The sequence below is a fragment of the Oryza sativa genome, chromosome 2 (assembly GCF_034140825.1).
Source record: "Oryza sativa Japonica Group chromosome 2, ASM3414082v1".
Lineage (NCBI taxonomy): Eukaryota > Viridiplantae > Streptophyta > Magnoliopsida > Poales > Poaceae > Oryza > Oryza sativa.
This window is the reverse complement of record NC_089036.1, coordinates 35443345-35470697: the sequence shown is the minus strand read 5'-3', so window position 1 is coordinate 35470697 and position 27353 is coordinate 35443345. Positions and strand designations below refer to the sequence as shown.

Here is a 27353-nt window from a genome sequence, read left to right as displayed (position 1 = left end):
TTACTACCAGTGGTTGAAATGAGACATGCATGTACTCCATCTACTAATTAACTTCAACAGTTAATGATTCATGGCTACCTACCTAACTTGGCACCATTACTGTATATGGCTGCAACAGTTAACTGCAGCCTAACACTCCAGCTAGCTACAGTATTATCCAAATAACATTCCCCTAATGGTAGGTAGTGTAATTACACGATATTATGCATATATACACCACGTTAGTTAACCTCATTATACAAGCATAAACATAGTAGAGTAGTAGGGCGGCATGGCATGGATTATCACTGGAAACAGCTCTCCAAGTGCATCCTAATTAGCATTAATTTAACAGTGCTAGACAAACTTAATGCGTGCTTCATTGCTGCCTGCATTAAGACATACTCCATTAGTCCATAGGCCAACTGTATCAGTACTGTCTATAGCTTGTCTATGAAGAGTAGTGTGGCCATGATTAAGATATATCAGTTCCCATTAATTCCCCAACATCACTGTCATCAGAGCATTATATGTACATTAGGGATCTCGTGAGACAGTGACACCCTATCAACCTCGACTTAGTTGCATTTGGAGAGTGTAGTATCCATCATCAAATGATTAATTTGCCGTGGTTGGATCGCCCTGAAGGTGACATGTATTAAGAACAAAAGCATCGATCGAGAAGCATCGCTGTAGCCTTCATATCTGCAGATCCCCATCAACAGCAAAGCGCATTGATTAGAGTCGCATGAGATCAAATACACTCCAAGCTAGAGCTCCACCTTGTTCTCTTGATTAAAAACAGCGGAGTTCGTTTGCGTATCAAGGAGAAAGATGACTTCAGACACCTCTTCATGAAAAATATGGCATCAATTCGTCAGTCGAATCATGTTAGTACATGCAAAAAAATGGAGTTTTGAAAATGCATTCATGTTACTACACATAAGTGTTCATAAATATTAATGTGTACTAGAACAGTAAATAATGAAGATTTGATGAGCAGGTGCAAGATACTGCCTATCTGCAGGTTTTATCAGCAGTAAAAACCAGGACAGGTAGATTGACTGCAAGAATCACAGTCACTGTACTTTGCTTAACCGGTTCACTCCAGCAACCGAAGCATGTGAAGTCAAAATTTCTGTACTTTAACTAGCCTCCTAGCTTAGATCTCATCCTACTGGCTTTGCCCCATGTCAATCTGTTTTCATCCTCCTGTCCAGGGAACATCAGAATTCAATGGCCTCCAGAAGGAGGTGAGTCTGGTTATGTTATTATGCAGCCAGGTCATTCCTAATGTTAGAGTAGTTCTATGTCTCCCACTTGTTAAAACAAGGGAACAACAATGACCACACCACATTTTCTTTTGTTTGTTTTTCCGATGTTTAAATCAAACGGTAGAGACATTTTCTTTTGTTTGTTTTTCAGAACCTACAGTGTTTGTAACTTGGCAGTTTTCACCAATGCAAACATATTTTACATGTATGTATTTTCTCACGTATTCTTTTTTTATTTTCCTGAACCAACAGTGCTTGTAGCTTACCCCCCCCCCCCCCCCCCCCCCCAAAAAAAAAAAACCAATCTAGCAATAAACCTGGACAGGATCGGTCTTTTTTTGGACGGAGTATTGCCAGACACTATAGTTACTAGCTGAGTACTTCATCTGAACTATGAGAAAGGCAAACTATAAGTAGTGAATCTTCATGATGGTACCATCTAGATTTTACCATGCGCAATCACAGGAAAGAAGATGCTCGATCATGTACCTGAATTCAGAAATAAATGCGGCCCGCGGTTGAGGGTGGGCAAGGGTCCCCTCTTACTGCTTGGGCAGATCCAATTTCATTTCATTCTGGATTATATTTTCCTTTACTGAAGATGGTACAGATCCTGAGATAGATATTCAGCAGAAATTGCCAGGTTAAACTGTACATAGAGTATATTCAATAGGTAGAGAATGTACACATGGATGCTGGAGTGTAAACATGAAAAAGTATCCATAAACAGAATATAATTGCAGCTTGTTAGTAGTAGCTTATCTGAACAAAGGTGGTAGGCAGCAGCAGTACGGCTAAAACAAAGAGGATACATAATATATGTAATAGCTTTTTTTTAAAAAAAAATGCAGGAACAGCATAAGCTTTGCGTATATTTGTATTAAGCAAAGGGTATGTAGCGACTTGTATCAGGTCATAAAAATGAGAGCTGAAAATAAAGAAGAAAGGTTAAAGGATACAGTTTTTCTGCAATGAATAAACTCACTTGCTGTCAGAGGTGGTCTATTGTAATGTGCTACACTACACACTTGCATCTTTTTTGAGGTGGCACTGAATCACTGATTGAATTGTACGTATGATCACACTGCAGGGAAAAGAAAACAGCTGCATGTGGGTTGCTGATGCATACTACTCAAACCCCAGATCTTGTTACTGCTGACCGTCAATGTTAGAGCTAGTTATGTACTACAGCTCATCTAAATCCAGGCATCGTTGCATAGATGATAGATCCAGCTGCCCTCTTGAATACAATGTACTAATCACCGTGGCAAAGCATTACCATCGAGTAAGAACTGTCAAGTTAAAAAAAACATCATGGTCAAATCCAGTCAAGGGAACAGATTGACCAATCGTTCACACCAGTGCAGTTAACCACCTAACTGATCAAACTCATTCATGTCACTCGCCAACGAAGCAAGAACACCAGAAGCTGCAAAAAGAAATCCAAATGTACACATCTCAATAGAGATTAATCCGAGTGAAAGAAACAAAATTACCAGAGAAATGCAACACACGGACAGTAGTACGGGCGATCCATAAACGCTAATCACCCCCAGCGACGCGAGCACGCGCTATAAAAGGCAGCAGCAGCATGGCGAGGAGCAAATCAGTGAGAGAGCAACAGGCGTTTATTGAGTCTCACGTACTTACGTAGTGTATAGTGATAGCAGTAGTAGCATTCATGGCGTCGTCGTCGTCGTCATGGCTCGTGCTGCTCTCAGCCGCGCTCTGCATCGGCGCGCTCCCGGCGTCGCACGCCGCCCGCGCCTTCTTCGTCTTCGGCGACTCCCTCGTCGACAACGGCAACAACAACTACCTCATCACGTCGGCCCGCGCCGACTCGCCGCCGTACGGCATTGACACCCCCGACCACCGCGCCACCGGGAGGTTCTCCAATGGCAAGAACATGCCTGACATTATCAGTTAAGCAGCATGCAGCCAATATATAAACTCTAGTACTAATCAACTAAGCTAATTCACATTTAGAACAAGACTGTTAGCTATAATGTGGATGGATTCATGGATGCAGGTGAGCACCTGGGAGCTGAGCCGGTGTTGCCGTACCTGAGCCCGGAGCTGGACGGCGACAGGCTGCTCGTCGGCGCGAACTTCGCGTCGGCCGGCATCGGCATCCTGAACGACACCGGCGTGCAGTTCGCGAACATCATCCACATCGAGAAGCAGATCAGGTACTTCGAGCAGTACCAGGACCGGCTGCGCGCGGTGGTCGGCGACGAGCAGGCGAAGAAGGTGGTCGCCGGGTCGCTGGCGCTCATCACGCTGGGCGGCAACGACTTCGTGAACAACTACTACCTCATCCCGTACTCGCCGCGGTCGCGGGAGTTCTCGCTGCCGGACTACATCCGGTACATCCTCTCGGAGTACAAGCAGGTGCTCCGGCACATCCACGCGCTGGGGGCGCGGCGGGTGCTGGTCACCGGCGTCGGGCCGATCGGGTGCGTGCCGGCGGAGCTCGCGCTGCACAGCCTCGACGGCGGGTGCGACGCCGAGCTGCAGCGCGCGGCGGACGCGTACAACCCGCAGCTGGTGGCGATGCTGGCGGAGCTCAACGCGGAGGTCGGCGGCGACGTGTTCGTCGGCGTGAACACCAAGCGCGCCCACGACGACTTCATCGAGGACCCCAGGGCGCACGGGTTCGAGACCTCCACGGAGGCGTGCTGCGGGCAGGGCAGGTTCAACGGCATGGGCCTCTGCACCCTCGTCTCCAACCTCTGCGCCGACCGCGACTCGTACGTCTTCTGGGACGCCTTCCACCCCACCGAGCGCGCCAACCGCCTCATCGTACAGCAGTTCATGCACGGCTCGCTCGACTACATCACCCCCATGAACCTCAGCACCATCCTCAAGCTCGACCAACAAGCTCAACTCCGCAACTGATCAATATCTCGCCACCATGATTACAACCTGCATGCATTATTGCAATCAATCAGAATGATCGTCAGATCGATGGATTGATCTCTCTCCGTAATTTACTGTCATTTGGATTTTTCAAGTGTTCGACGTACGTACTCTACGTACGTCCGTGATTAGTTTTAGTTTTTGCTAGATATATAGCGTCCACATAAACCATATTTGAGCTTAGCTCGATCATCATCCGGTCAGATCGATTGCTCATCAGCTAGTGTGTTTAATTACTCCTACATATGTACTGTGTTGTGTATGTACGTGGTGTTCTTGTTTTGAATCACATATCATTATTGATAGGTTTTTAATTAATCTTTCAGAATTAAGGAATTTTTTTCTGCTTAACTGTCAGTCGCAGAAATGCAAAATTCACACATACATTTCCTATTACTGATACTGAATTTACTAGCACATTGAGACAGACCGAATTAATTAAAAACAGTACATGCCATGCTGAAGAATTCATTCAGTAGCCTCCGAAAAGAGGTATAGTAAAATGAAACCAACCCCAATCACTCATGCAGTACTCATCTCCTTCATTATGCAGTAAAAAAGAACAGAGGAGCGAATTAAATGTCCTTCATTATGCAGTAAAAAAGAACAGAGGAGCGAATTAAATGAACTGTAAGTCTGCAACCAACCAGTTCTTCAGAACCAACCGAAAATGAATCCGCGGCGTTGTTAGCATTTGCAATGCAGGTACAGAGTTGGCACTGGAAATTAATCATCGGCTTGTTCATCTCCACTGATGATTTTACACTTGTGTACTCGATAAACAGCATGCATGAATTGGACCCCATGGATCTGAAAGCCAGAGAGTTGCAGTGAGCCAGTGACGATGTGTATATGTACCTTCGTTACAGTAGCAGAGGATGCAGTTCTAGTTCAGCAAGCTCGTCCTCAGTAACCAACAAATTCCATGAGGTAGATAATTAGGTCTTGAAATGGATCGGCAGCGGTAGAGAAGACGCCGGCAGAGGCGGATCGTACGGCCGCCGCCGTTGGCCCGCCGGGAAGATTAGTGCTGGAGAGCGCCGGAGTTGGAGGAGAGGTGCAGGGATAGGATCTACTTGGAGAATCAGAGACTTGGAGAGGAAGGATTCGAGCTTCGCGTTGTCGGATGCGGCGGCCGCCATGGCCGCGCGAGAGGGAGAGCTTCGCATCGCGTCTGCACTTTTTGCAGGAACAACCCTGTTCGCAACGGTTTTACTATATAACCCCTCATAGGGTCTTACCGCAAAAAGTCATCATCAGAATATTCCCAATATTTTGCAAATAGGACCTTATATTTTGCAAATTAGCCCCCTAAGAGGCGGAGTGGGCTCGAGTCCCCAACCACCACCACCACACACACGGGCCACACACACCGCGGAGGAATCCAATCCAGCGGCTGAGATCGCGCCACGTATGTTCCCCCGCTTGCTCCTCGCCCACCGCCTCCTCGCCGGCGCCGCCGCTCCTCTCCCCCGCCGCCGGACGGCCGCCGCCATGTCCGCCGCGGCGCCGGGGACGCGGCTGCTGCGCGGCGTGGTGTTCGACATGGACGGGACCCTGACGGTGCCCGTCATCGACTTCCCGGCCATGTACCGCGAGGTGCTCGGCGGGGACGAGGCCTACGCGGCGGCGCGCGCGGCGGGCGGGGGCTCCGTCGACATACTCCACTGCATCGAGGGCTGGGCGCCCGACGAGCAGCGCCGCGCCTACGAGGTCATCGCGCGGTTCGAGCAGGATGGCCTCGACCGCCTCCAGATCATGCCCGGTAAGCCTCTTGGCATGCGTTCGATGGCGATTTCTAATGCCAAGGCTGTGCAGTGCTATCTTGGTTTCTCAACCTACTGAGGACTACTGAGGTCGCAATTTGGGTGGATGTTGCAGGTGCCTCTGAGCTCTGCGGGTTCCTGGACGCAAAGCAGATCAGGTGAGCGTTCTTGGCTTATTGGGCCCCGTCTGGTAGAGCCACCGGTTCTGATACTTTGGTTCAGAAATGTAGCTCAATGTGCTTCTTTATCTTCGTCAAGATGCTTAGTTCAAATGAATTGATCTTGCTTAGTAAGAATGATTTTTTGCAAGAAGCTAGTTCTGGATAAACTACAAACTGTACAATTGCTGATGCACTTGCCTGTATCATCTGGTAGTCGGTAGAGCTCCCAGTTTTTATTCCCAGTTCTTATTCCTAAATGGCTAAATGTATCTATGCACTATACACTCCATCCAGTTTGAGCTGAATTAATCTTGCTTCTTAAGATTGATTTTGTGCAAGAAACCAATTCTGGAGACCGGACAAACTATACAAATTGTACATTTGCTGCTGCACCTGGTAGATAAGTTGTTTGAATTAAAGCGGTGCTTCCTGAAATTTGAACAGATGATAAATATGCAAGCTATATGTCAGAATAATTGACAAATAGTTATGGAGCTATTGGTCATTGGTTGACTGCAGTGTAGGTGGGAAACTGTATGGCTGTAAAGTTCAATATACTACTGCCCTCTGTTTTTTTGCTGTTTAATTGATACACAGTTTATCTCTGTTCATCATCTTCCTTTTCTCTTGCAATAAAGGAATTTTCTTGTTCTCACAATGCTGAGCTCATGTGCTCTATCAACCTCAAATATGCATACATCGCAATTTAATGACTTCTAGGATCAATAAATATCAATACACCATGTATCAAAATGTTGTGTTTTGATTTGTGACTAGGTTTTAACTAGATCATAAATCATGTGGCTATTTTTGTTGTGCCTCTATTCTTGGATTGATCTGAAACAGCCTCCTTGTAGTGCCTATGCATGCTTGTTTAGTATGCGCTGTTATCATCCTGTAAAACAGCGGAATTATTTATGCACCACACATAAATAACAACAATAATTAACTGTATTCTCTGTTATTACCTCATTATATTAGCAACCCTTATGATATCAGTGCGGCACTGAGACCTACCCTCTATATTTTTCAGAAGAGGTTTAATCACCCGCAATGTGAAGACCGCAGTTGATTTGTTTCACCAAAGGTTTGGTGTAAGTTGCTGCACTTGTATTATTCTGATCTTCTATTGTTCATGCATGTCTGATAGTTTCCACTGCTCTGACCTATTGAATATTGTTTATACTTGGGTACACATTACGGAATGCATGTTTTTTTATTGGATATGTTTGTCAAGCCTTCCCTGTGTTTTGCTGAATTCAAGAGATTATATAATGTTCTGAGTTGAATTTTCTGGATAACTGTCTTCTAATGTTCTCATACACTCAATCGACCTGGTTCATTGCTAGCTATCAGCCAAAGGTTGCAGTTATGCATTTATCTTCAATATGCTAACTATGGACATCTGAACTCTTCTGCAGATGATGTTTTCTCCAGCCTTAAGTAGAGAATTCCGCCCCTATAAGCCAGATCCAGCTCCCCTGCTTCATATTTGCTCCACTTGGAATATTCCACCAAATGAGGTGGTCATGGTTGGTGATAGCCTCAAGGATGATGTAAGAATTCTTTATAAATTGTTTCTAAATAGTTTGCTTTGTCCCATGGTTTTAATTTCAGTCTGCAGTTGAGCTAAATTGTTCTAGTGTTGTTTTTTTATATGCCCCTTAACTGTAATACTTGCATAAGCTAAGTTACTAGGGTATTGGACAATGCCCTTTTAGCTCACAATTCACAGTTTTCTGAACTCAGAAAGATGCTTCAGTAGCTTATGGACGCTAATATGTTGTTTCTGAAATAGTTTTCACTGAAAACATGTGCAGGTCGTCTGTGGTAAGAGAGCAGGAGCTTTTACTTGCTTGCTTGACGAAACAGGACGATACGGTCCCCATGATTCTTTGCCTGAAGGTGTTCGACCTGACTTCAAGGTTTCTTCGCTTTCCGAAGTATTCTCTGTGCTGGAAGAGCATTTTGATTTGGCACCGGTGGTTTCAGAGAGTAGAATCTGACAGGAAAGTATTAGTTATCTGTGATCTAACATGGAACCCAGCTCCTGTGTCTTAATACTATGAACCTCCATCAGTGGTGTTTCAAGTACCAGAAACCCTTACGGCCTATGAAGATTATGCTCTCCACCAAAGTGGATTGCAGTTTGATTTTGCCACTTGCCCTCAAAATGATTCATCGTTCATTGTCAGCCGGTTTGATGTATATCACTATGTCCTGTCCACTATACCTGTTAGTATTCTGTGGCACGGACAGTGCGTTCTGTTATAGACAAAAATCAACCCTCGCGATGACTGGCAGAATTTGCCGTAGTATTTGGGTGATTCAGAATCTTTTATCTGTGGCCATCTTTCATATTCATTCATTTGTTCATCTCTGTGAATTCGTGTTCGCTCACCTAGCACAATGGTTTGATCAAATTTCAGAATGTGCCCTGCTCTTACGTTACGTGTGCATATATGAACCAATTAGATATGAGCCATCCATCATCACTAAAAAATCTAACTCTCATCAAAATTCATCCTGACTAAACAAGAAATTGAGGATGGGGATAAAAATCAAAGAGAGAAAACTCCCACGACTAATTAGACCCTGGTTTAGATGATAGAGTTTTCCCTGTATCTAAACTAGGGTTTCCCTTACCGTCGGAGAATGCAGGTCACCGCACGCTGACGATAAGCACGGTAACCGTAACAAACCGTATAAAATTTATCAAAAATTTAAATTATTTTATAAATTTATTTAAATTTAACTGGGTACCACGGTTTTATCTTTATCGTACCCGGCGGTAAGCACGATAACCACACAGTTACCACTGGTTTTGTGAACCCTGAACTAAACTCGTAGTCCCGTTCTCCAAAGTTGCCCAACGTGTTGGGGAGCAAACCCATTGTTTTACTTATGATTATATTTATAAGTCAAATTTAAATTTTAAAACTTAAATTTGAAGTTAATTTTGTGAACTTTTTATCGTTTTATTTATTTTACAGCATTTACTTTTTACCAGATTGTTATTTTTTTTACTAATAAACCGTACGTGTAAACGTAGTGAAATGATAGGACGGCTTGTAAAACTTACAAATTATGGGCTGCCGCCGAGAGCAAGCTGCCCCCGAATCACTCGGCCCAGCCCAACAAATGATGAAAGCCCTAGCTAGTCCTCTTCGTTTCCTCGCCGGCGACCGCTCGACCGGATGAACGGTGTTCTCCGGCATTGAGATGCGGCGGTGTGGGGATGAACTGCGCGTGGGGAAGCACACGTCCGAGCAGTACAAACTCCCCCATAAACTGATGACTCTAGTACTCTTTCTTCATCTGTTCATCTATGGTGAATTCGGGCTTGATCAAAATTTTTGTTTTGATGTTATAAAATTTTGTTAGGGTAACAAACTAAACAAACAACTCTTGCCATTGCCATTTTACCAAATTTGATACAAACACTACTACCAAATTTTGATAATGCAACAAACTGAATACATCCAATGTTATCAAAATTTGGCAATGCTAAAATATGTTTTTTAAGTTTAGCATTGTCAAGTTTTGATAATGTTAATTTCAGCAAGAAACTGAACAAGCCCTCAGTTCGTTCACTTAGCACAAATGACTCAATACATTTTTTTTTCAGATTGTGCCCTGCTTCTACATGAGCCAAACAGGAGAAAACAAATTGGATCTTTGTTGTTTCATGGCATGCAGCATGCCTACCCACTCCAGGTCAGACAGAAGCCAAGCAGTTTGAACAGAGCAGATAGCCGTCTGCCAACCATGGTCGCGGGTCGCCTCTTGCTGTGGTCCTCATCTTCAGTCAGAAGAGCACGCAGCTCCATCTTCCAATGGTACAAAGTGAAACCAAACCAAACATGCAAACATGTGGCACATCCAAGACAAGAAGAAACTTTGAACAAAAAAGGTACTAGCAGAACTAGACATTCTCCTAACCTTTTTTCCTTTGCTTTAATCGCTTCAAAAGACGAAATGAACATAAAATTATTCAGTATGCAGACAAGCAGTAGAAGCAACGGCCCACGAGCGTGCTCATTCTTGCATCATGCAGCAGCTCACTGCACAACGTCGATTGAACCAATCAGACAAATAACAAAAACACTTGTTTAGACTTGAAACCGGGAACAATCCCTTCTTCCAATATTTTGAGCCCTGCAGCCACATGGGAACAGAATGGAGACAAAACAAAAACAAAAGGAACAAGAGCTTTGGTCTGAACTCTAACCACAAAAGCCACACGCACATCGGCACATGTGAGAAGCATCACCACCATCATAGAGTTGTTTAAGAACACAAGTACTAATAGTAAAACCAATTAAACATCTACTACTGGTACTAGTACTGAGCCACAATGCACTCCTGACAGTTGCATCCCAGAACATGATACAGAGGTAAATAGCCTCCTGACAAGTTCAAATATCAACTTGATTAATTCATCATCACCACATTACACATTACCATCACAACTAGCCTTTTCGCACAACTGGAACTGAAAGGCACAAGAACAAGTCTGCAACTGCTATAAGTTGCATCATAGAGAAGCATACATTACCTAAAAGCATTAAACTAAGCAAGCAAGCAACCTGAACCTACTGCAAGTTTGTTTCTTCCTAGATTCCTTTGAAGCATCTCCTTCGGGCCAAAATCACCTATCAGACCACAAGGTTAGCTACAGCTGCACAACAATGAGGATCAGAGAAGGCTGTCAGCCTTGGATGGCAGCCTCCTGAAGAAGTTCATCAGCGGAGATGGCATCCTGCTGCGGAATCTTGGCGGACGCATAGCATACAGGCCCCAGAGCCCAACCAGCACCTTCATCGGAATGGTATATGCAATGACCGCAGCAAGGACACAGGCGATCGAGAAAAGCACTGTTGCCCTCGGGTCACGCCAGCTGAGAAGGGCCTGCATTCGCTCACCCTGTGTTGCTATGTCGCCAACCACTGTCTGCACCCTCCCAGCAACGCTGCGAAGGCGGTCATACCTGAAGCGCACAACATCTCCCCTGCTCGAAGGGAATGTGTCAAACTCCTCATCTAGCTCATCCACAGTGGCTGCGTCTGCATGAGACAACCTCATCTCCATGTGGGGCGGGTGCCTTGAGCGGACACGGTACCTCCATAACCCAGTGAATGCCATTGCCAAGAATGCCGTCGGAAGAATCAGCTCCGGCATTGTGACAAACACCAGGAATGTGAATACAGCAAGGCATGAATGCACCGGGCGATTCCAAGAGCGGACAAGTTCAAACCATCTGCCAATAGTGATCGGTCCAGAGAGTACAGTGACAAGGCGGAAAAAGTTTGCTTTGCTGCGTCTCATACTCCATAGATGTGAACGGTGGTCTAGCATGTACTCAACAACCTCTCTGCCAAGTGGTGGCTCAGCACGGCCAAGGCGAGCTGCTACAACATTGGTAGCCTGAAAGCGGAGGCTCTCAACCTGGCGCACAAGCAGTGGCTCAATATAGTGCATCTTTGGAAGCAGCGGACGCACATAGGCATGGAACATGTTGCCAGCATTGCCACAGCAGAAGCGCACAGCTAAGTGAAGCTCTCCCATCTTCTTGACCCCTGATGGATGCAGCATGAGAAGTGGGTAGGCATGTGTATACACCCTATCAGTCTCCAATGTTGAAAGCCGGATACGTACTTTGCCAATGCAATTATCACGGACAGCCAATGTGGTATTCCCAGAAGCTGGCTTGTCAACATGGCAATTGTCAAACACACCAACCGTGATGACAGTGCAAGGGTCAAACACCTCCCATGTGTACTGCTCATTCCACCGAGGGCATACAGAGTCGACGACAGTACGAGTGCGGATCCACTTCTGGCCATACTTTGCAACACAGTATGCATCCGAGGTTGCACCTCTGCCATCACGGGCCTTCATCGGTATCAATCCAGTCGCACCAAGCACACCGAGCTCAAGCACCCCAACATGTGGCTGCCACAGCTGCTTTCCAGTAGGCCGGAGATCGCTGCTGTAAGCAGTAGCCTCATCCAGAACATGGTATCCCCCATCAAGACTTAAGCGGAGATGCACACGGCTCCCAAACCTATTTGTATTGCCACTTGCAACATTGCCACCACCAGTGCCACGATCCAGCCCAAACCACCTGGAGACAACAAGCTTCTCATCCCAGCGCCTCTCAATGGAGGATACTGGAACAACAAGACGGCCAAGCACATCATCCCTTCCTGGTGACACATGATCCTCCAGAGACAACACCAAGAACTCCTCAAATGGCTCAGCAACCACAAACATCAGGTCTTCATTCCAGAACGGGCTTGATGGTCCTCGATTCGCCGCCACTGGCGCAGGCCGTGTGCGCAGCATTTGACTCCCAACCTGCGCACGCACAAAGAGCTCCGGATACCGGCCAATCGCCATTGGTCCCTTGTCCATAGGGATCAAGTCCTGCGCCTCAATGACGGACACACGAAGGTACCACAGCTTGGGGGCAACGTACACCTTGGACTTGATGGAGCCCAATGGTCCGTAGCCATGGACGCCGGCCGCCTTAGAATGCCAGGCCTCGGCGAAGGCCTCGTCGGCCTGGGTGCCGAACCAGACGGCGATCATCACCTCCGCGGCGCCGCGCTCGCCCTTGCGGTCCTCCATGATGTGCCACTGCGGCGCGAGCGTGCTGTCCGGTGGAGCTCGGCGCGGCACCTCGGAGAGGTCGAACCAGACGCGGCCGACGTGGTCGTCGCTGCCGCGCGCGCGCACGAACACCTCGACGAACGAGGACTGGATGGTCTCCTTGGAGAAGGCGAACACCTGGTCCCAGTGGTGCGCGGCGGTGGCGGGCGTCACGCCGCGGTAGTTGCCCAGCTTCACCTCCGCGACGGTCTCGCCCACCGCCGCCACGCCGCGCGCGCGCACCACGCGCACGTACAGGTACTGCATCTGCTCGACCAGGTCGTAGGTCGCGCTCGCCTTGTCGGCCGTCGTGCCGCCGCCGAGGCGGGGCCGCGTCTCCTTGAGAGAGAAGTCGCCGGGGCCGGAGAACACGGCCGAGGCGGGGTAGGGGTCGGCGAGCATTACCGGCTTCATGAGCACCGGGGCCGGGGGCGGCAGGATGTCCATGGGCGCCTCCGGCTGCGGAGGCGGCGGCTGCACGGCCACCACCGGCTGCTGCTGCTGCTGCTTCTTGGGCCCGGTGACCGGCGGCGCGGCCACCACCTCCGGGCCCGACACCACCGCCTTCACCGGCTTCTCCGGCTTGGACTTGACGACAACCTCCCCGGAGTTGGTGCGATAAATCTTCAAGGTGATCTCGCCGCGGATGTGGGAGAACAGGCTGCGCTTCTCAAGCGTGAAGAGCTGCGGCACCACCTCCTCCCCGGGGGCCGGCACGCCGGCGGCCGGGACGCGGACCTTGCCGAGGAAGTTGCGGCCGTGCGGCGCCGCCCCGCCGCCGCCGGCGACCCCCCCGGACGCGGCGCGGTCGTTGTAGACGCCGACGTCGATGGCGCGGTAGGGGAGATCGTCGGGGTCGGCGACGGCGAAGACGAGGCGCTCGTTCCAGACGGGGTTGAGCTCCTTGGGCCTGGCACGCGTCCGCCGCCTCTGGTGCTCGAACTCCACCTCCACGTACGCCGACGAGGACCCCTGCCCGTCCTTGGGCATGAGGTTGTGCGCCGCCACCACCTCCACCACCAGCTTCTCCGCCGCCTTCGCCATCCCAATCGATTTTCCTCCCAAAGATTCACAAAAAAACTTGCTCAAGATTTCAAACAGAGGATGGTGGCTTGAGGGGTTTTGGGAAAAGGGTTTATGGGGAGACGAAGAGCTAGGCAGGCGCGCGTGGAGGAATCTCCATCATCGCAATCGATGGGAGGTGAGGTCAGGGAGGAGGAGAGGTGGGCTCCCTGCTCGCAGGCGCAGCAGCGCTCAAGCTCTCAGACGCGGTGGTGGAAATGGCGGTGGCGCTCTGCTGCTTCGCTTCGCGTTGGTTTTGGCTTTGGAGGCTTGGACTGACAGCTCTCTTCCGTTTCCGTTGTGCTGGCTGGTACAGTACAGAACAGAACAGTTGCGCACAGGGCTGTGCATTGGGCGGTCAAACGAACGGAGGGATCGAGCAGTGTATTCCAATGCTGTGAATGCAGTGAGCTGGAGTGGTGATCTTTTTTGCTTGGGATCAATATCCAATTCTCAACAAGGTGTTTAATTAATTAATTACAGGGGAGGGATTAATACAGTGGTAAATGAATGCACAGTGGGGAACGGAAAAACGGCAGCTTCAGAAAACAGCTTTGCTGCCAGCCTGCTCTGCTACTGTGGAAATTTGGCTGCTCTGGAGTAACCGGTTACTACACTACACTTTATCACAGCTAAATGACCGCCTTAAGTTAGATAAGTTTAAAAAAAAATACTTCAGACCTCATATTTTCGTTTATACTTATACTTATCAACCAAAATTTGAATTTTCAACTTTAAATTTGAAGTTGATTTTAAGATTATTTTTCATCGAAATTTATTTTTCAATATTTGCTTTTAAATCGCTAAGAACACGTATATAAAAATTTTATTCATAAATTTCTTTTTATTTGCAAATATGCCATTTCACTTATTCCGCGAATAAGCAAACCAATGGCTCCCTACAAAGTACCAGCTATAATAGTGACCATAAATCAAACACATATCTAACAAACTACAATAGCCAAAAGTGTAGTGTGATAAACCAAATACATCTGTTTTTTTAGATAATACCAAATACATCTGATAGCTAACCAAACACATATAGCTAACAAAACTATGATAATCGAAAGTGTGGCGTGATAAAATTTAACAATAAATCAAATATGAATACTGCTATAGGTACAACTCAGTTGTACTCCCTCCGTCCCAAAATAAGTGTAGTTTTGCAATATTCATCTTCAACATTTGACTGTTCGTCTTTTGTGAAAAAATTTTATAATTACTATTTTTATTGTTATTAGATGATAAAATATGAATAGTACTTTATGTGTGACTATTTTTTTTAAAAAATCATAAACAAACGTTGGACACGGATTTTCACGGCTGTACCTGAGACGGAGGTATTATAACTCATAGATAACTAGAGATATGCAATCATATAGTATCATTTAAAGAAGAACATGTTTATATGTAGTTGTTTATATCAGTTGATTAAATTCAGTTTATACGTGATTCGAACGGTTGGAACGTGAATACATTTGAGAAAAGCAAAATGGAAGCTTGGCGCGAAGCGAAAAGCGAGAAGTGGATAAGCCTGCCGGTGTACGGCAAGCATGTCCGGCCGCGAAAAGCGAGAAGGGGCCATTGGAAGCGGGTCCGGCCGCGGAAAGCACGGCGACCGTTCGATCGCCGGCGGCCGGCCGGGGCTTCGTGCCGTCGTGCGCCCTCTGTTTACAACAGCGTCGCTACAGCTGCCTGCCTACAATACACAGTGGAGTATATACATCAGTCACACAAGCATTGTCACCTCGAGGGCAATGGGAGAACACGTGTGGGACCCATCTGTCATTTGCTGTGTGTACGGCGTAGGAGTTTTAATCCGCTACCGGCTTGGGATTAGCGGCGTGGTTTCAGTATTTTGCGGTAGGCAAAGCCACCGCGAACCTCGGGCCGACGAATGTTTTTGCGTTATCCACACCCGCAGGCCTTGTTACCTCTACTTCTCACCCACTTTGTGCACTGACACCGGGGCCCCACATTGGTAGGGCCAGCAAGTAAGCGTCTTGGTAGCTACCCAGCCTAGTTGCGAGCCACACGAGGGAGAAGCGGGAGGCGCCGGAAGAACGGTGGGGATAGCGCCGAGATTCGTGCGAGAGTGGGCTGGGGGGAGGGGGAGGTGGGGTCCACGCAACGGTCAAGCTATAGAAAGGCTAGGCGAGGTCGGGCCGGGCGTGAAAAGGTACGTCGTGTCCGGTGCGTTGCGTTGCGGCCTCGTGAGCAGCGAGACGTGCCTCCCTCCCGCACCTGCACGCTGCACCCGCGCCGTGTCCCTGCGACTGCGTGCGTCTCCCGGAGAAGTACTTTGTATTTGTACTTTTTATTTCTTCTACTACTATCGCAGAAGTGCCATATTCTGTTTACAATAGTTTTGTGACTAAACGCGTTTCTGTTAACGGCTGTACTCCATCCATTTAAAAAAAAAACAACCTAAATACTGACGGGACATTACATAGTATAACGAATCGATGTGACATGTTTAAATTCGTTGTACTACATCTATCCACAAAAGTTACACCTATTTCACATTTGAGTTTTTCCAAATAAATTGTTCCTACTTATAGTGTTTATACATTCAAGAATTAAATGAAAAGATAAATTAAATGTTTTATTAGAAGTCATCTAAATACTCATTGGTTGCATGCTTGCATTCACTCATTGATTTTGTAACATCCAAAATGATTTAATTTCTCCTTAATATTGATGACAAAAGTAATAGGTGTAACTTTTTATAGATGGAGGGAGTACTATGTAACATCCCATTCGTAGTTAGAGCAAGTTTAATAGTATAGCCAAATACTAGCTCCAATTCATCTATGCCAATATAATAGTTCATTCAGATAATAGTTACATACTACACTATTAATATCTGGTCCTACCTGTCATACATACACTGTGTCTTGAAATTCGTGCTACAGCTGACTACAATCTATAGCCCGCTGCTCTTTTCTCTCCTTATTTATCTCCTTAAAATATGTTTATAGCTGGTTTATAGCCTGCTATTAAACATGCTCTTAGTTTGGTTTTTTTTTTATGGGGGAGTATGTACTAGTCCTACGAAAAAAATATTCCTCTCCTCGACGGATGGCACGGAATCAGTTCATATAAAGATTATACAACCAAACATCGTACAAATGGTGATTTTTATTTGTATCTGTACTCCTTGTTATCGTAGAAATATACTACTACTAGTATTTTGTACTAGTATTTGTACGAAGGGTATAAGCGCCTTTTGCCTGACTCGCAACAAGCCTGACGATCCAGCAGGACCAGCAGCAATGCGTCGGAGGGAGGTAACGGATGGCGTGTGGGAAAAAAAGATGGTCTGGTTCCGGGCTTGGCGGCCTGCGACGATTTGATGACCAGCACGAGTACACATACATATGTACACGACACGACACAATATTTGTGTACCACGTTCACAGTACGGCGTAATGAAATGCAATGCGTGCATCTCGTACATAGTACTAGGTGCGTATACGTACCGCGTGTCAGATTGTCCACGCATGCCATTGCCAGGATGGCAGCATGCACTTGCCATGGCAAACCATCAGACTTATCATCAGAATTCAGAGGCGAGGGTCTCCAGCTTTGGTTGCCTTTTTTTGCTTGCCCTGGGCGTGCCGATGCACACGATCGAGTACACTACACTACACTACCGGGTGGACCTTTTGCGCCGCTGCTGCTTGTCGCCGTCACCCTTGCTACTGCGTCTGACTACAGTTCTGATACTGGCAGCGCTGCACTGCAGCCTGCAGCGCCACGACGAGATTGCCACTCCAAGCACCTTTGGATAGGGAAGGAGGGAGATTTGGACGCTTGTAGTAGGATTAGGAGTACTACACGCTGTCACTTGCCAGTGATCAATTTCTCTGGGCATTTTGGGCCACAGTAGTTGCTGATACTCAAATGCAAGCCCATGTTACTACTACGACTGCCTCTGTCGTTCTGGCCCAAAAAAATCACATGGGCCTCATTTGTCCTGGGATTTGAAACCTCGAGATAGAAATTTCAAGTGGGCTGGATCTTCTCAAAACGAGAGACACAGAGAGACGCATCCGAACAGCTTCTCTCTCTCTCTCTATCTCTGCACGTACGACTGCACTGCATTTCTGCATACCGTCATGCCGTGATGACAAGCTAGCCACGCAGGTCTAGTACTACACAGGGCAGAAGAAGACGCTCTGCTTTTGACACAACAAAAGTCGTCAACGTGCATACGCGTTCTGACGCTGCTGCATGCATGCAGGCTCTCTCTCCCGGCCGGACCCTTTCTTGCACGATTCCGCATGTACCCATCTGTCTACTGTACTACTGTTCCACTGCTGAACCGGATAGCTGTCTCACCGTCACCGCCCGGCCTCTTCCGGAAGGCGTCAAGTTCATACAGAAACCAGCTCCAACCTCAAACCGCCGTTCTTTGGTCCTCAAACCTCAGCACGTTGAAAGGTTAATGCTTAAAGCTTTTTTAATGTATAAAAAATATAAGTTATACCTAAAAGATTTTTTAATGATTAAACAAGTCATCAAAAAATAAACGACACTCATATGATTCTTTTAAGTAAAACGAATGATCAAACGTGGTACCAAAAGCTAACGACGTCATATGTTGAAAAATAGAGGGAGTAATCTATAATTTTTGGTCCACCTTAATACAACAAAATAACTCCCATCTCCACTAGGGAAAGGTAACATTTTAATTATTAACACCAAAAAACATATGATACCATTTAAATTTTCCATGGAATACAACTTCATCTATTCTCCAATATTGCTACAACAACCATGGACATCCCTTGCATATACATATCAATATACTTTCCCTAAAAAGTTGACGATAATGTTAAAAATGTCAGGTCTTTATAGCCAGGGCATAACCATATGCACACAGGATTACCCTCGACTTTTGCCTGAAGAACCCCTACCCTCAATATCCCATTGGCTTGCAACAACCCAACACTAAGGTAGCTACCTCGTCCGAGCCATCAAGTCCTTGCATTTCATCGTCGCTCGTTTGTCCTCTTGTTTGTTGCAATAGTCACACGCTAATGCCTTTGTGCAGTCGTTCCACTCATGTGCCCCGCTGGTCAGCCTTCTATCCTTAATCGCCCCATCTCCAGTGACCAGTATCGCACTGCCATGTTCTAGACATAGCGATTGGAAGTCAAAGCAGTGAACCACATAGCCATAGGTCACGATGCCGATGAGATTGTAAAGGTCCGAACAAGCTCTCCTAATCCACGATGGGCACCGTCCCTATGTGACTAGGACCTAATTCAGGGGCCCTCACGCTTAGTATAAAATCAAACGCTCCTTTTGCATGTGGTCGTCTATAATTATTATATTGAATTTGCTCCATTCGCCATCCAAAGATTTTAGCATTTAGATAGTTAATTAGATTTTGCATGATAATTAAAATATTTATATTGTTTTTTAATATATATTTAATCTGATTTATTTATGACTATTATGATATTATCGCTATGTTTTTATGGTAGTCTTAGAAACGTTTATATGCATATATTGGATCAAGTTGTTATAAAACGCCTACCATGAAGTAGCCACGCTTGACAAAAAATTTTGGCCACACCACTTTTTATGGCCAGCCGCAATTACACAATTCTATATTTGTTTTATATGTGCATTGAAAGTATGCTAACAATCTATATTTCAATGGAAAAAGAAACTTGGTAAAAAAAAAGAAACCCTAAGAAAAAAAAAGCATGTCACCAATTAATGCCCTAGGTTTCCCGCTAAAATCCATGCCTCGTCCCTTTGTTAACATCTTCTTTTACGTTGATGAATACCATTCAAGGTAAAGAAACCAAACGCCTTGATTGAAACCATCGATATACATATGTAACTCACCTATTCTTAATCTTTTATTGTAGAAGGTCGAAACGAACACCATCATCTTTGGGCTTGTTCGGTAGGAGCGTATGCCGACTTGCTGCGACAGCAGTGACAGCCAGGCAAGGTACAAACACACTCCTGTTAGTTTGCAACCGCAATAAAATAGCTGCGAATGTGCTCCATAAACAACCTATGCATATCTAAGATTCAAGTTCCCTAGTTAAACCCAGTTATAATATAACCTACTCTAATAAATTATAGGAAGAGACACTAAAAAGAACATACCCTCACAACATAGGCCGATCAAAAACCTCACGAGTCACTAGCTAGAAAACCCATACCGAAGAGACCATCCATACCACACACTCCACAGTGAACCAACAACACATCCACTACTGTGGAAGTAGTGTAATGCAGGGGGGGCAGCAAGCGGCAGTGCTGGCAGGAACAGTGAACCCCAGCCAGTGGGCGCTGGCCCCCTACCTGGCTACCTCCCCGTCCTTCCTCCCCTCCCTCGCGCCTCCTCCCACCGGTAAACTTTTTCTTGCGTTGCTTTGCTTTGCTTTTCTTCTTTCTCCGGATTCGAATCATTCCTCTCTATCTATCTCATCCAACCCACCCCCCCTTAACCCCGCGATTAGCAGCTCATTAATTCCACTCCAAATTTAATGCATCCATCCATCAATAATCCCCCATCACAAGCCCGAAGCGAAGCGCAGCCACCACAACCAACGCGAGCAGCCGCGGATGCGCTCCAATTTATTGCTGCTATTCCCCCACACATCCCCCCTCCTCCTCTCCTCTCCGCTCCTCCCATCGCGTAGCGTAGAGTAGAGTAGCCCCGCGCCGATCCGCCCGCTTCCAGAAGCTTCCAGATCCGCGCCGCTTCCTGCAATGGTGTAGCGCGGCGTGACGGGGCCGGGCGAGATGGGCGGCGGCGGCGGCGGGGGATTCTTCGTCCTGCTCATGCTCGGCGCGGTCTACACGCTCCATGGTATACCATCTCCCTCCTCGCTCGCTACTACTTTTGGGGAAACACCTCTCGCTTTCTGCTGCCGTTGGTGGGGAGGCGGGGTTGGTGGCTTGCTCTAGGTTCTAGGCGGGCTGGGTTTTCGGGCGAGGGGATTGCGCTGCATTTTGTTAGGAGATCTGTGGCGAAGCCGCGATGTTGCCGTCACGGACTCGGGTCCGCGGAATTCTGCGGTCGCGGTCGTGTGCGAGAGGTGTGAGGGGTGCTGTTTTTGTGCCGTGATGCGGAATTCTGCTGTTAGCGGCACGTTCTCTGGGGAGAAATGGTAGATTTTGGCGTGATCGATGGTTTTGGCCAGAGGATTATCTACTAATGGGCTCTGATGCTTGCCATGGTGTCGGTGAGTTAGGTTTATGCGTCTGGAGATGTGCGTATGGTCTGGGATTCCACCTGCAAGGCTACCCACGTGAGAATCTGGGGTGGGGGGGGGGTGTGGAGTCTTAGAAGCTGACAGTGAGCCAGCATGCTTGGATTCCACCTGACTATGGGAATGCCGGTTTGCGCCATTACGCTACGTCATGGGAATTTAATTTGTATTTGCAGCACATGTGCCATCTACGCGACAAAACCAGCCAATAGAGTTCTGCATGAGATCTTAAATTAGGAATGCGGAATAGCGCTAAAGTAGTACAAATCTGACCTTTTAGGTTGTACTTGTACATGAATCGTAACGGTCGTCTGTGTCTTTTCTTAACACATAAATGTAGGACGCCACGTTCCCGCGCATTTCGAATAAAAACAAAAGTGTAAACCTGTCTCCCACTCCTCTAGCATCATTATCGACAATATGCCCTCCCTTGATTGTTTTTTTGGTTGTGAATTGTTAACACTGGTACCTTCTGAAACATGTAATGAATTTGATATCTATTTCTCTGCTCATTTGCTTACCATAAACCAAATGCAGCTCACCATATTGAACGAGGATGTTAGATTTAACAACCAACTTTCTAGTCATCTCTAGACATATGAACTGTCACGTAAACTTCCATATTTTGCAGGGGCACTAATTGTATCAACAATTGAAAAGTAGTAGCATCAAAAGGTTATTTCACGTTTTCTTTCCATTTTAGTGAAAACAGTTCAGTTAATGTCTTGTTTTTGTTATCTCTTTTGAGAGGTAAAAGTAGGATGCACACGACTTGCACACACCCAACCCATGCCACAACACGCACATGCTCGCATACACACCTGTAACATATCTCTGGTGCTCTGGTATGCACAGTCCTACTACAAATACATTTGTATTTGTACCTACATCCTACCAATTTAATTCAAGTAGAAAGGCAAACACCAGCGTCGAACCTAGGGTTTGAGCGCTTGTGGGAATCCTGCACCACCTGAGCTAGTGCTTGATCTCCAGTTAATGTGCTGTGTCGTAGCAAGATAACAAGTGTAACATGCATTATGATAACATATGCAAAACCTCCAGCATTTTCAGAATCTAAACCAATGATCTGATGTTTTATCTTTTCCACTTTATATACTCTTGTTTTAGAAACATAAACTGCCAATGACCAATGCCTATGTAGGTCCCAAGTACAATGGCCTGAGCCTGCTTTAAGTAATATTTTGGAAGTACATATACTGTTACTCTTAACATGATGCTAGCCATATGATGGGTAGAGTATTTTCTCCCATTGCCTCAATTTTTTTCCCCTGAACTTCAAACCTAATACCTTGATTTTCCAGCTACGGCACTGCCTAGTCCAGCTCCACATCCATCAGGTTCCCCTGATACAAGAATTTTAGGGCCCCGAATTTCTCCAGCATTTTCTCCAAGGGCAATGTCTCCAGAATCCACTGGTATGTATCTTTGAGAACTTCTATGCTACAGGATCCATCATATAATGTCCAACTTTATATTTCCCATCAGCTGTTTAATATCTGCTTATTTTTTACAGGCGGTCCGGTGCACCCTCCTTCACACAAGCACCACAGAAGACCATATCATCCTCATTCGCCATCCCCATCTCCCCTTCCACAAGGTTTGTTATGCTCTAATCTTTTCATGAATCCTAGAGGAAGTTTCTTATTCTCTGGGAGCATCTAAATTTGGGTGTTTTCAATGCAATTTAAAACTTTTGAAAAGTTATGATTATTTTTGGCAACATAGTTAATGCTGTCATCTGTCATTCCACACACATGACTTGTGTACAAAGCAGAAAAAAAGCTCAGCAACAGTTTGTTTTTTATTTCAGAGCAGCAGAATTTGTTTTTTCTTGATGTTTAGATCAGATTTAGATTAGGGTTTTTTTTTGGGTGTGGTTGATGGCACCATTATCTGCGATATCAAACTATTGAATTTTCTTATTGAAAGGTTTAAATTTAGGTGCTCCTGAGGCTCAGGAAACTTCCTCATGCATCCTTGTACTGCTACACCAAAAACTTTGATATTATTCTTTTCGTTAGTTGTATATGTATCGTTGTGCTGTTATCTTCCAATAAGTATAGGTGTCTTATGCAAACCTGTAGCCCTATTGCATATACTTTGCTTGATTGTGATCTAAGGTCCATTTCTTCAACATGGTATTGTGAGCCCATTCTGTGGATAATTCTTTATATGAAGTGTTGCTATTCACAACGAGTATTTTTGGAACTAAATTATGCTTGCATCGTTGCATGCTTTCTCATATTATTTTACTAATAGTTCCTTGTATCTTTGGCAGGTTGTACTGATAACTGCTCTGATCCAATGACTACAACACCGATTGGCTCCCCCTGTGGTTGTGTGCTGCCTATTTGTGTTATTGTTGATCTGGATGTAGCTCCATATTTGCTATTCATGCGCATAGCAGAACTAGAAGTTGAAGTTGCAGCTGGGACGTTTCTTAAACAAAGCCAGGTGAAGATCATGGCTGCAATTCCAAGTATCCAGGATGACCAGAAGACCAGGGTTACCATTTATTTGGTGCCACTAAGAGAACAGTTTGATGGCTATACTGCCTCCCTGATATCTGATAGGTTCTGGAATAATAAGATTCAGATCAATTCATCTATTTTTGGAGATTATGAAGTTATAAATGTTACCTATCCAGGTAAAACCTATACAATGAATATTTGCTTCTTAAGCCTGCCTTTTGTCTGTCTGGGCGCCTCAAGTTATATGTTTCACTAATTCATCGTTGTCACTACAGGCTTGCGATCTCCGCCACCATCTCTGCCTGAGACATCTCATGGATCTGATCCAACAGGAACCGGAGAAGATCCAATAACCGCTGATGTGCACCATGGGAAGAACAAGAAATTAGATTCATGGATCATTGTGGTAGTTGCAGGGTCTTCTATCACACTTATAGCAGCATGCATTGGGCTTGGGGTTTTACTATTAAAATGGTATAAACTTAGACAGCTTCAGGAGGCTGTGAGCCCTGCAACTACCCCAGCAGTTAATAGAAGATATGGTATGACAATGTTCCTAATTCCTTCTGTAGTTACTATGCTATTTGTTTAGTATTGCTTCTATTGTTCTTTGCTCCTCCCCCCCCCCCCCCCCCCGCCCGCCCGCCCGCCCACACACCCTCTCAAAAGTATCCCTATTTCTCGTAGTTTTTCCATGCTAATTCAGTTTAATGATGCACCCTATTTCAAAGCCTATTGAAGTATAATGCACTTTTTCAGTGTGTTTGGGCAGAGTGGGAATTTAAACACTAAATTGTTTGTATAGTATTGTCCACCGCAACTGATTCTGTTACCGCTTAATGGATGAAAATCTAAATTGCACCATACAGAAAGTCTGTATGTGTTGCAAGAGGTCTGCATGACAAAATATTCTACTCCGATTTTTTTATCATTAATTGCTGTGCTCGTAGACCATGTGTTGCATGTAGGTCTGCATGGGAAGTACCATTTAATGATTTCTCAGAGTCATTTCCTCTTGTAAGAAAAGAATTTCTTGCATGCATGCCAGCTAAATATGATCATGTACATCTAGATTGAGCATTTCCATTGATAAACTAAAATATTTATACTCAGGTTGCAATAAGAAGTATGTTTGACTACACACACTATTTAGAATAATATGAGAAATGGCTTCAGACAGTCTTCTCACGGCCTTTATATGTCTATGTGCTTTTGCTTCACTTTTTGGTCAACAAATTTGAAAATTTTCACTTTTCAGTACACTAAACTGTTGCAATGTAAACTCTCCAGCTATAATAAACAGCTTTTATGTGTAATGTAGGTGGCAGATCAACTTTGTCTGTTAGCAGGGTGAGCTCTGCATCGGCGTCAATGCTCTCAACAGTGGCAACTTGCACAACATCAGTAAAGACATTTTCACTTTCCCAGCTTGAAAAGGCCACTGATGGTTTTGATTCAAAAAGAGTGTTGGGTCAAGGTGGGTTTGGACGCGTCTACCATGGGACCATGGATGGTGGAGACGAGATTGCTGTTAAATTGCTCACAAGAGAAGACAGGAGTGGTGATCGAGAGTTCATTGCGGAGGTTGAAATGCTCAGTCGACTACATCACCGTAATCTTGTCAAATTGATTGGCATTTGCATTGAGCACAACAAAAGGTGTCTTGTTTATGAGCTTATACGCAATGGAAGTGTTGAATCTCACCTTCATGGTATGTTCTAAATATTTGTTACTCTGAGCCATGCCAACAAAGTGCTTTGTGCTAACCGATTCTCTTTTTTTAAAAGGTGCTGATAAGGCTAAGGGCATGCTGAACTGGGATGTTAGGATGAAAATTGCTCTGGGTGCAGCTAGAGGCTTAGCATATCTACATGAAGACTCAAACCCTCATGTTATACATCGTGACTTCAAGGGCAGCAATATATTGTTGGAGGAAGATTTCACTCCTAAGGTTACTGATTTTGGTTTAGCAAGGGAGGCAACTAATGGAATTCAACCCATTTCTACTAGGGTAATGGGTACTTTTGGGTAAGGCACATTTTGCTTATATCCATCTGCTATGATGATGTCATTAATTGTTATTTCAATGGATAAAAGTGATACGCAATCTTCATTCTTTTGTATTTGGTGAAATCATGCCCCTTTTGTGGTTATTACTAATCTTCCTTCCTAATTTCGTTCTTTTTTGTTGCTGTTGTAAATAGACTTAGAATTTTGTTGATTATTTCCAAATTCCAAGTATGGTTCTTCATGCTATTTTAATGTCAAAACAATACCAGTCTCTTGCAGAGTTTTTGACAAACCACACCTTTCTAGGATAGACAAAATGTAACTTGCTGCTGAATTTCATTTAATTACTCCCTGTCCCATAGAAGTTAATTTATTATTTGATCGAACAGGTACGTTGCTCCAGAATATGCCATGACCGGGCATCTTCTTGTGAAGAGTGATGTCTACAGTTACGGTGTTGTCTTGCTGGAGCTTTTATCAGGAAGGAAGCCCGTATGCATGTCTGATACCAATGGTCCTCAGAACCTTGTGACTTGGGCTCGTCCTCTGCTATGCCATAAGGAGGGTTTGGAGAGGTTGATCGACCCTTCTCTGAATGGCAATTTCAACTTTGATGATGTAGCTAAAGTAGCATCCATCGCTTCCATGTGTGTTCACAATGATCCGTCACAGAGGCCATTCATGGGTGAAGTAGTGCAGGCACTGAAGCTTATTTACAATGATGCGGAGGCGGCTTGCGATGATTCTTACAGCCACAGGGACTCATCGTGTGACCAGTACGATGACTACCATGGGGCCCTGGCCCTTGACAGCGGTAGTGGTAGCTGGTGGAATAGAAGCTCAAATCCTTCTGGGTTTTTTGACAACCGGAACCCCCTACCAGTTATTACCATGGAATACAGCTCTGGCAGGATCGAAGGAGCGCGTGACCCCCGCTTTGCATTGTCAACAGGTGGTCATGCACAATCACCAGCCCTGCAGAATAGATCAGGACCCATCCGGATGAAGAAAAAGCTTGCCTCATTTTACCGGTCTAGAGGTAGCTTCAGCGAGCATGGCCAGCTGCCTCGCCATTGATTAATAATCTAGTGTTAGACTGTTAGCTTCAGTTGACTTGGGATTGAGGCTGTGGGGGGATTTCTTTTACCTCTCGTTGATTCTTGCCTCCGGTTAGTGTACAGTTTTCCCGACAATCCTGGTGACCGCCAGTATAGATGATGTTTTCATTTGCCTTAATTTCTGCCTCCCCAAAGAAGCAAATGAGGATATGGGGTTGGCAGGTGCTCTCTAATTTTGCGATTTGCGGTTCATTCCTCATGCATCTCTGATTTGTGTAATCTGGGTAGGAAAATTTCTTGCCAGAATTCTGGGCATCATGTTGTAATGGGTTGTTAAAGAATTCGATTATTCGACCCTCCCCTCGTTGCCGAGGCTGTACATGTCAGGTGTTACCGTGTTAGCATTCCTTCCGAGTAATTGCTTGCGTATTGGAGATTCTGTGATCTCTCCCATGCTTGGGATTTGTGTTTGTGCTTGAGCCCATGGCACAAACTCCATTCATTCATCCTTATATTCACAATCACTTTTTCTTTTGTCACATCTTTATAATATTGCCCATGGCACATACTCCATTCATTCATCCTAAAATATAAGTCACAATCATTTTTTTTCATATCTTATTATATTTTTTTATATCTTATAATATATAAGGTGTGCATACATGCATACATTAATTAACATCTTTTTCTCCTTAAAATTGGTTTTGTTTTAAATCCTCTACCATCAAATC

The 27353-nt window shown here is 45.5% G+C and overlaps 4 protein-coding genes and 2 long non-coding RNA genes across 7 annotated transcripts; 3 read left to right on the top strand and 3 right to left on the bottom strand.

Annotated features, from left to right (window-relative positions):
* Nucleotides 1-337: 337 nt before the first annotated feature.
* On the bottom strand, nucleotides 338-3046 carry LOC112937872 (uncharacterized). Its single transcript, XR_010739281.1, has 7 exons — nucleotides 2904-3046; nucleotides 2772-2824; nucleotides 2629-2682; nucleotides 2239-2545; nucleotides 1743-1866; nucleotides 762-829; nucleotides 338-684 (listed from the first exon to the last, which is right to left on the bottom strand). It is a non-coding gene; the product is annotated as an uncharacterized lncRNA (long non-coding RNA).
* Nucleotides 2735-4486, top strand: LOC4331137 (GDSL esterase/lipase At5g33370). The gene is made up of 2 exons (XM_015771220.3): nucleotides 2735-3175; nucleotides 3283-4486. Exons 1-2 carry the CDS (start codon nucleotides 2935-2937, stop codon nucleotides 4149-4151), a joined length of 1110 nt encoding a protein of 369 aa, XP_015626706.1. The 5' UTR covers nucleotides 2735-2934; the 3' UTR covers nucleotides 4152-4486.
* Nucleotides 3339-5359, bottom strand: LOC136355144 (uncharacterized). Its single transcript, XR_010739282.1, has 2 exons — nucleotides 5031-5359; nucleotides 3339-4178 (listed from the first exon to the last, which is right to left on the bottom strand). It is a non-coding gene; the product is annotated as an uncharacterized lncRNA (long non-coding RNA).
* A 156-nt stretch (nucleotides 5360-5515) lies between these two features.
* On the top strand, nucleotides 5516-8463 carry LOC4331136 (haloacid dehalogenase-like hydrolase domain-containing protein At2g33255). Its single transcript, XM_015771221.3, has 5 exons — nucleotides 5516-5937; nucleotides 6054-6096; nucleotides 7133-7193; nucleotides 7521-7655; nucleotides 7920-8463. The coding sequence occupies exons 1-5, from the start codon at nucleotides 5586-5588 to the stop codon at nucleotides 8103-8105; spliced, it is 777 nt and encodes a 258-aa protein (XP_015626707.1). The 5' UTR covers nucleotides 5516-5585; the 3' UTR covers nucleotides 8106-8463.
* A 2038-nt stretch (nucleotides 8464-10501) lies between these two features.
* Nucleotides 10502-14044, bottom strand: LOC4331135 (FT-interacting protein 3). The gene has a single exon (XM_015768657.3). The coding sequence runs from the start codon at nucleotides 13795-13797 to the stop codon at nucleotides 10798-10800; it is 3000 nt and encodes a 999-aa protein (XP_015624143.1). The 5' UTR covers nucleotides 13798-14044; the 3' UTR covers nucleotides 10502-10797.
* A 6006-nt stretch (nucleotides 14045-20050) lies between these two features.
* LOC4331134 (receptor-like serine/threonine-protein kinase ALE2) lies at nucleotides 20051-27040 on the top strand. Of its 2 annotated transcripts, none has more exons than XM_015772140.3 (8): nucleotides 20051-20197; nucleotides 22385-22498; nucleotides 22597-22680; nucleotides 23362-23730; nucleotides 23830-24096; nucleotides 24876-25265; nucleotides 25342-25582; nucleotides 25954-27040. In XM_015772140.3, the coding sequence occupies exons 1-8, from the start codon at nucleotides 20077-20079 to the stop codon at nucleotides 26639-26641; spliced, it is 2274 nt and encodes a 757-aa protein (XP_015627626.1). In that variant the 5' UTR covers nucleotides 20051-20076; the 3' UTR covers nucleotides 26642-27040. The 2 variants fall into 2 exon arrangements, with proteins under 2 accessions (XP_015627626.1, XP_015627627.1); XM_015772141.3 differs by lacking the exon at nucleotides 20051-20197 and adding an exon at nucleotides 20381-20659.
* Nucleotides 27041-27353: the final 313 nt, after the last annotated feature.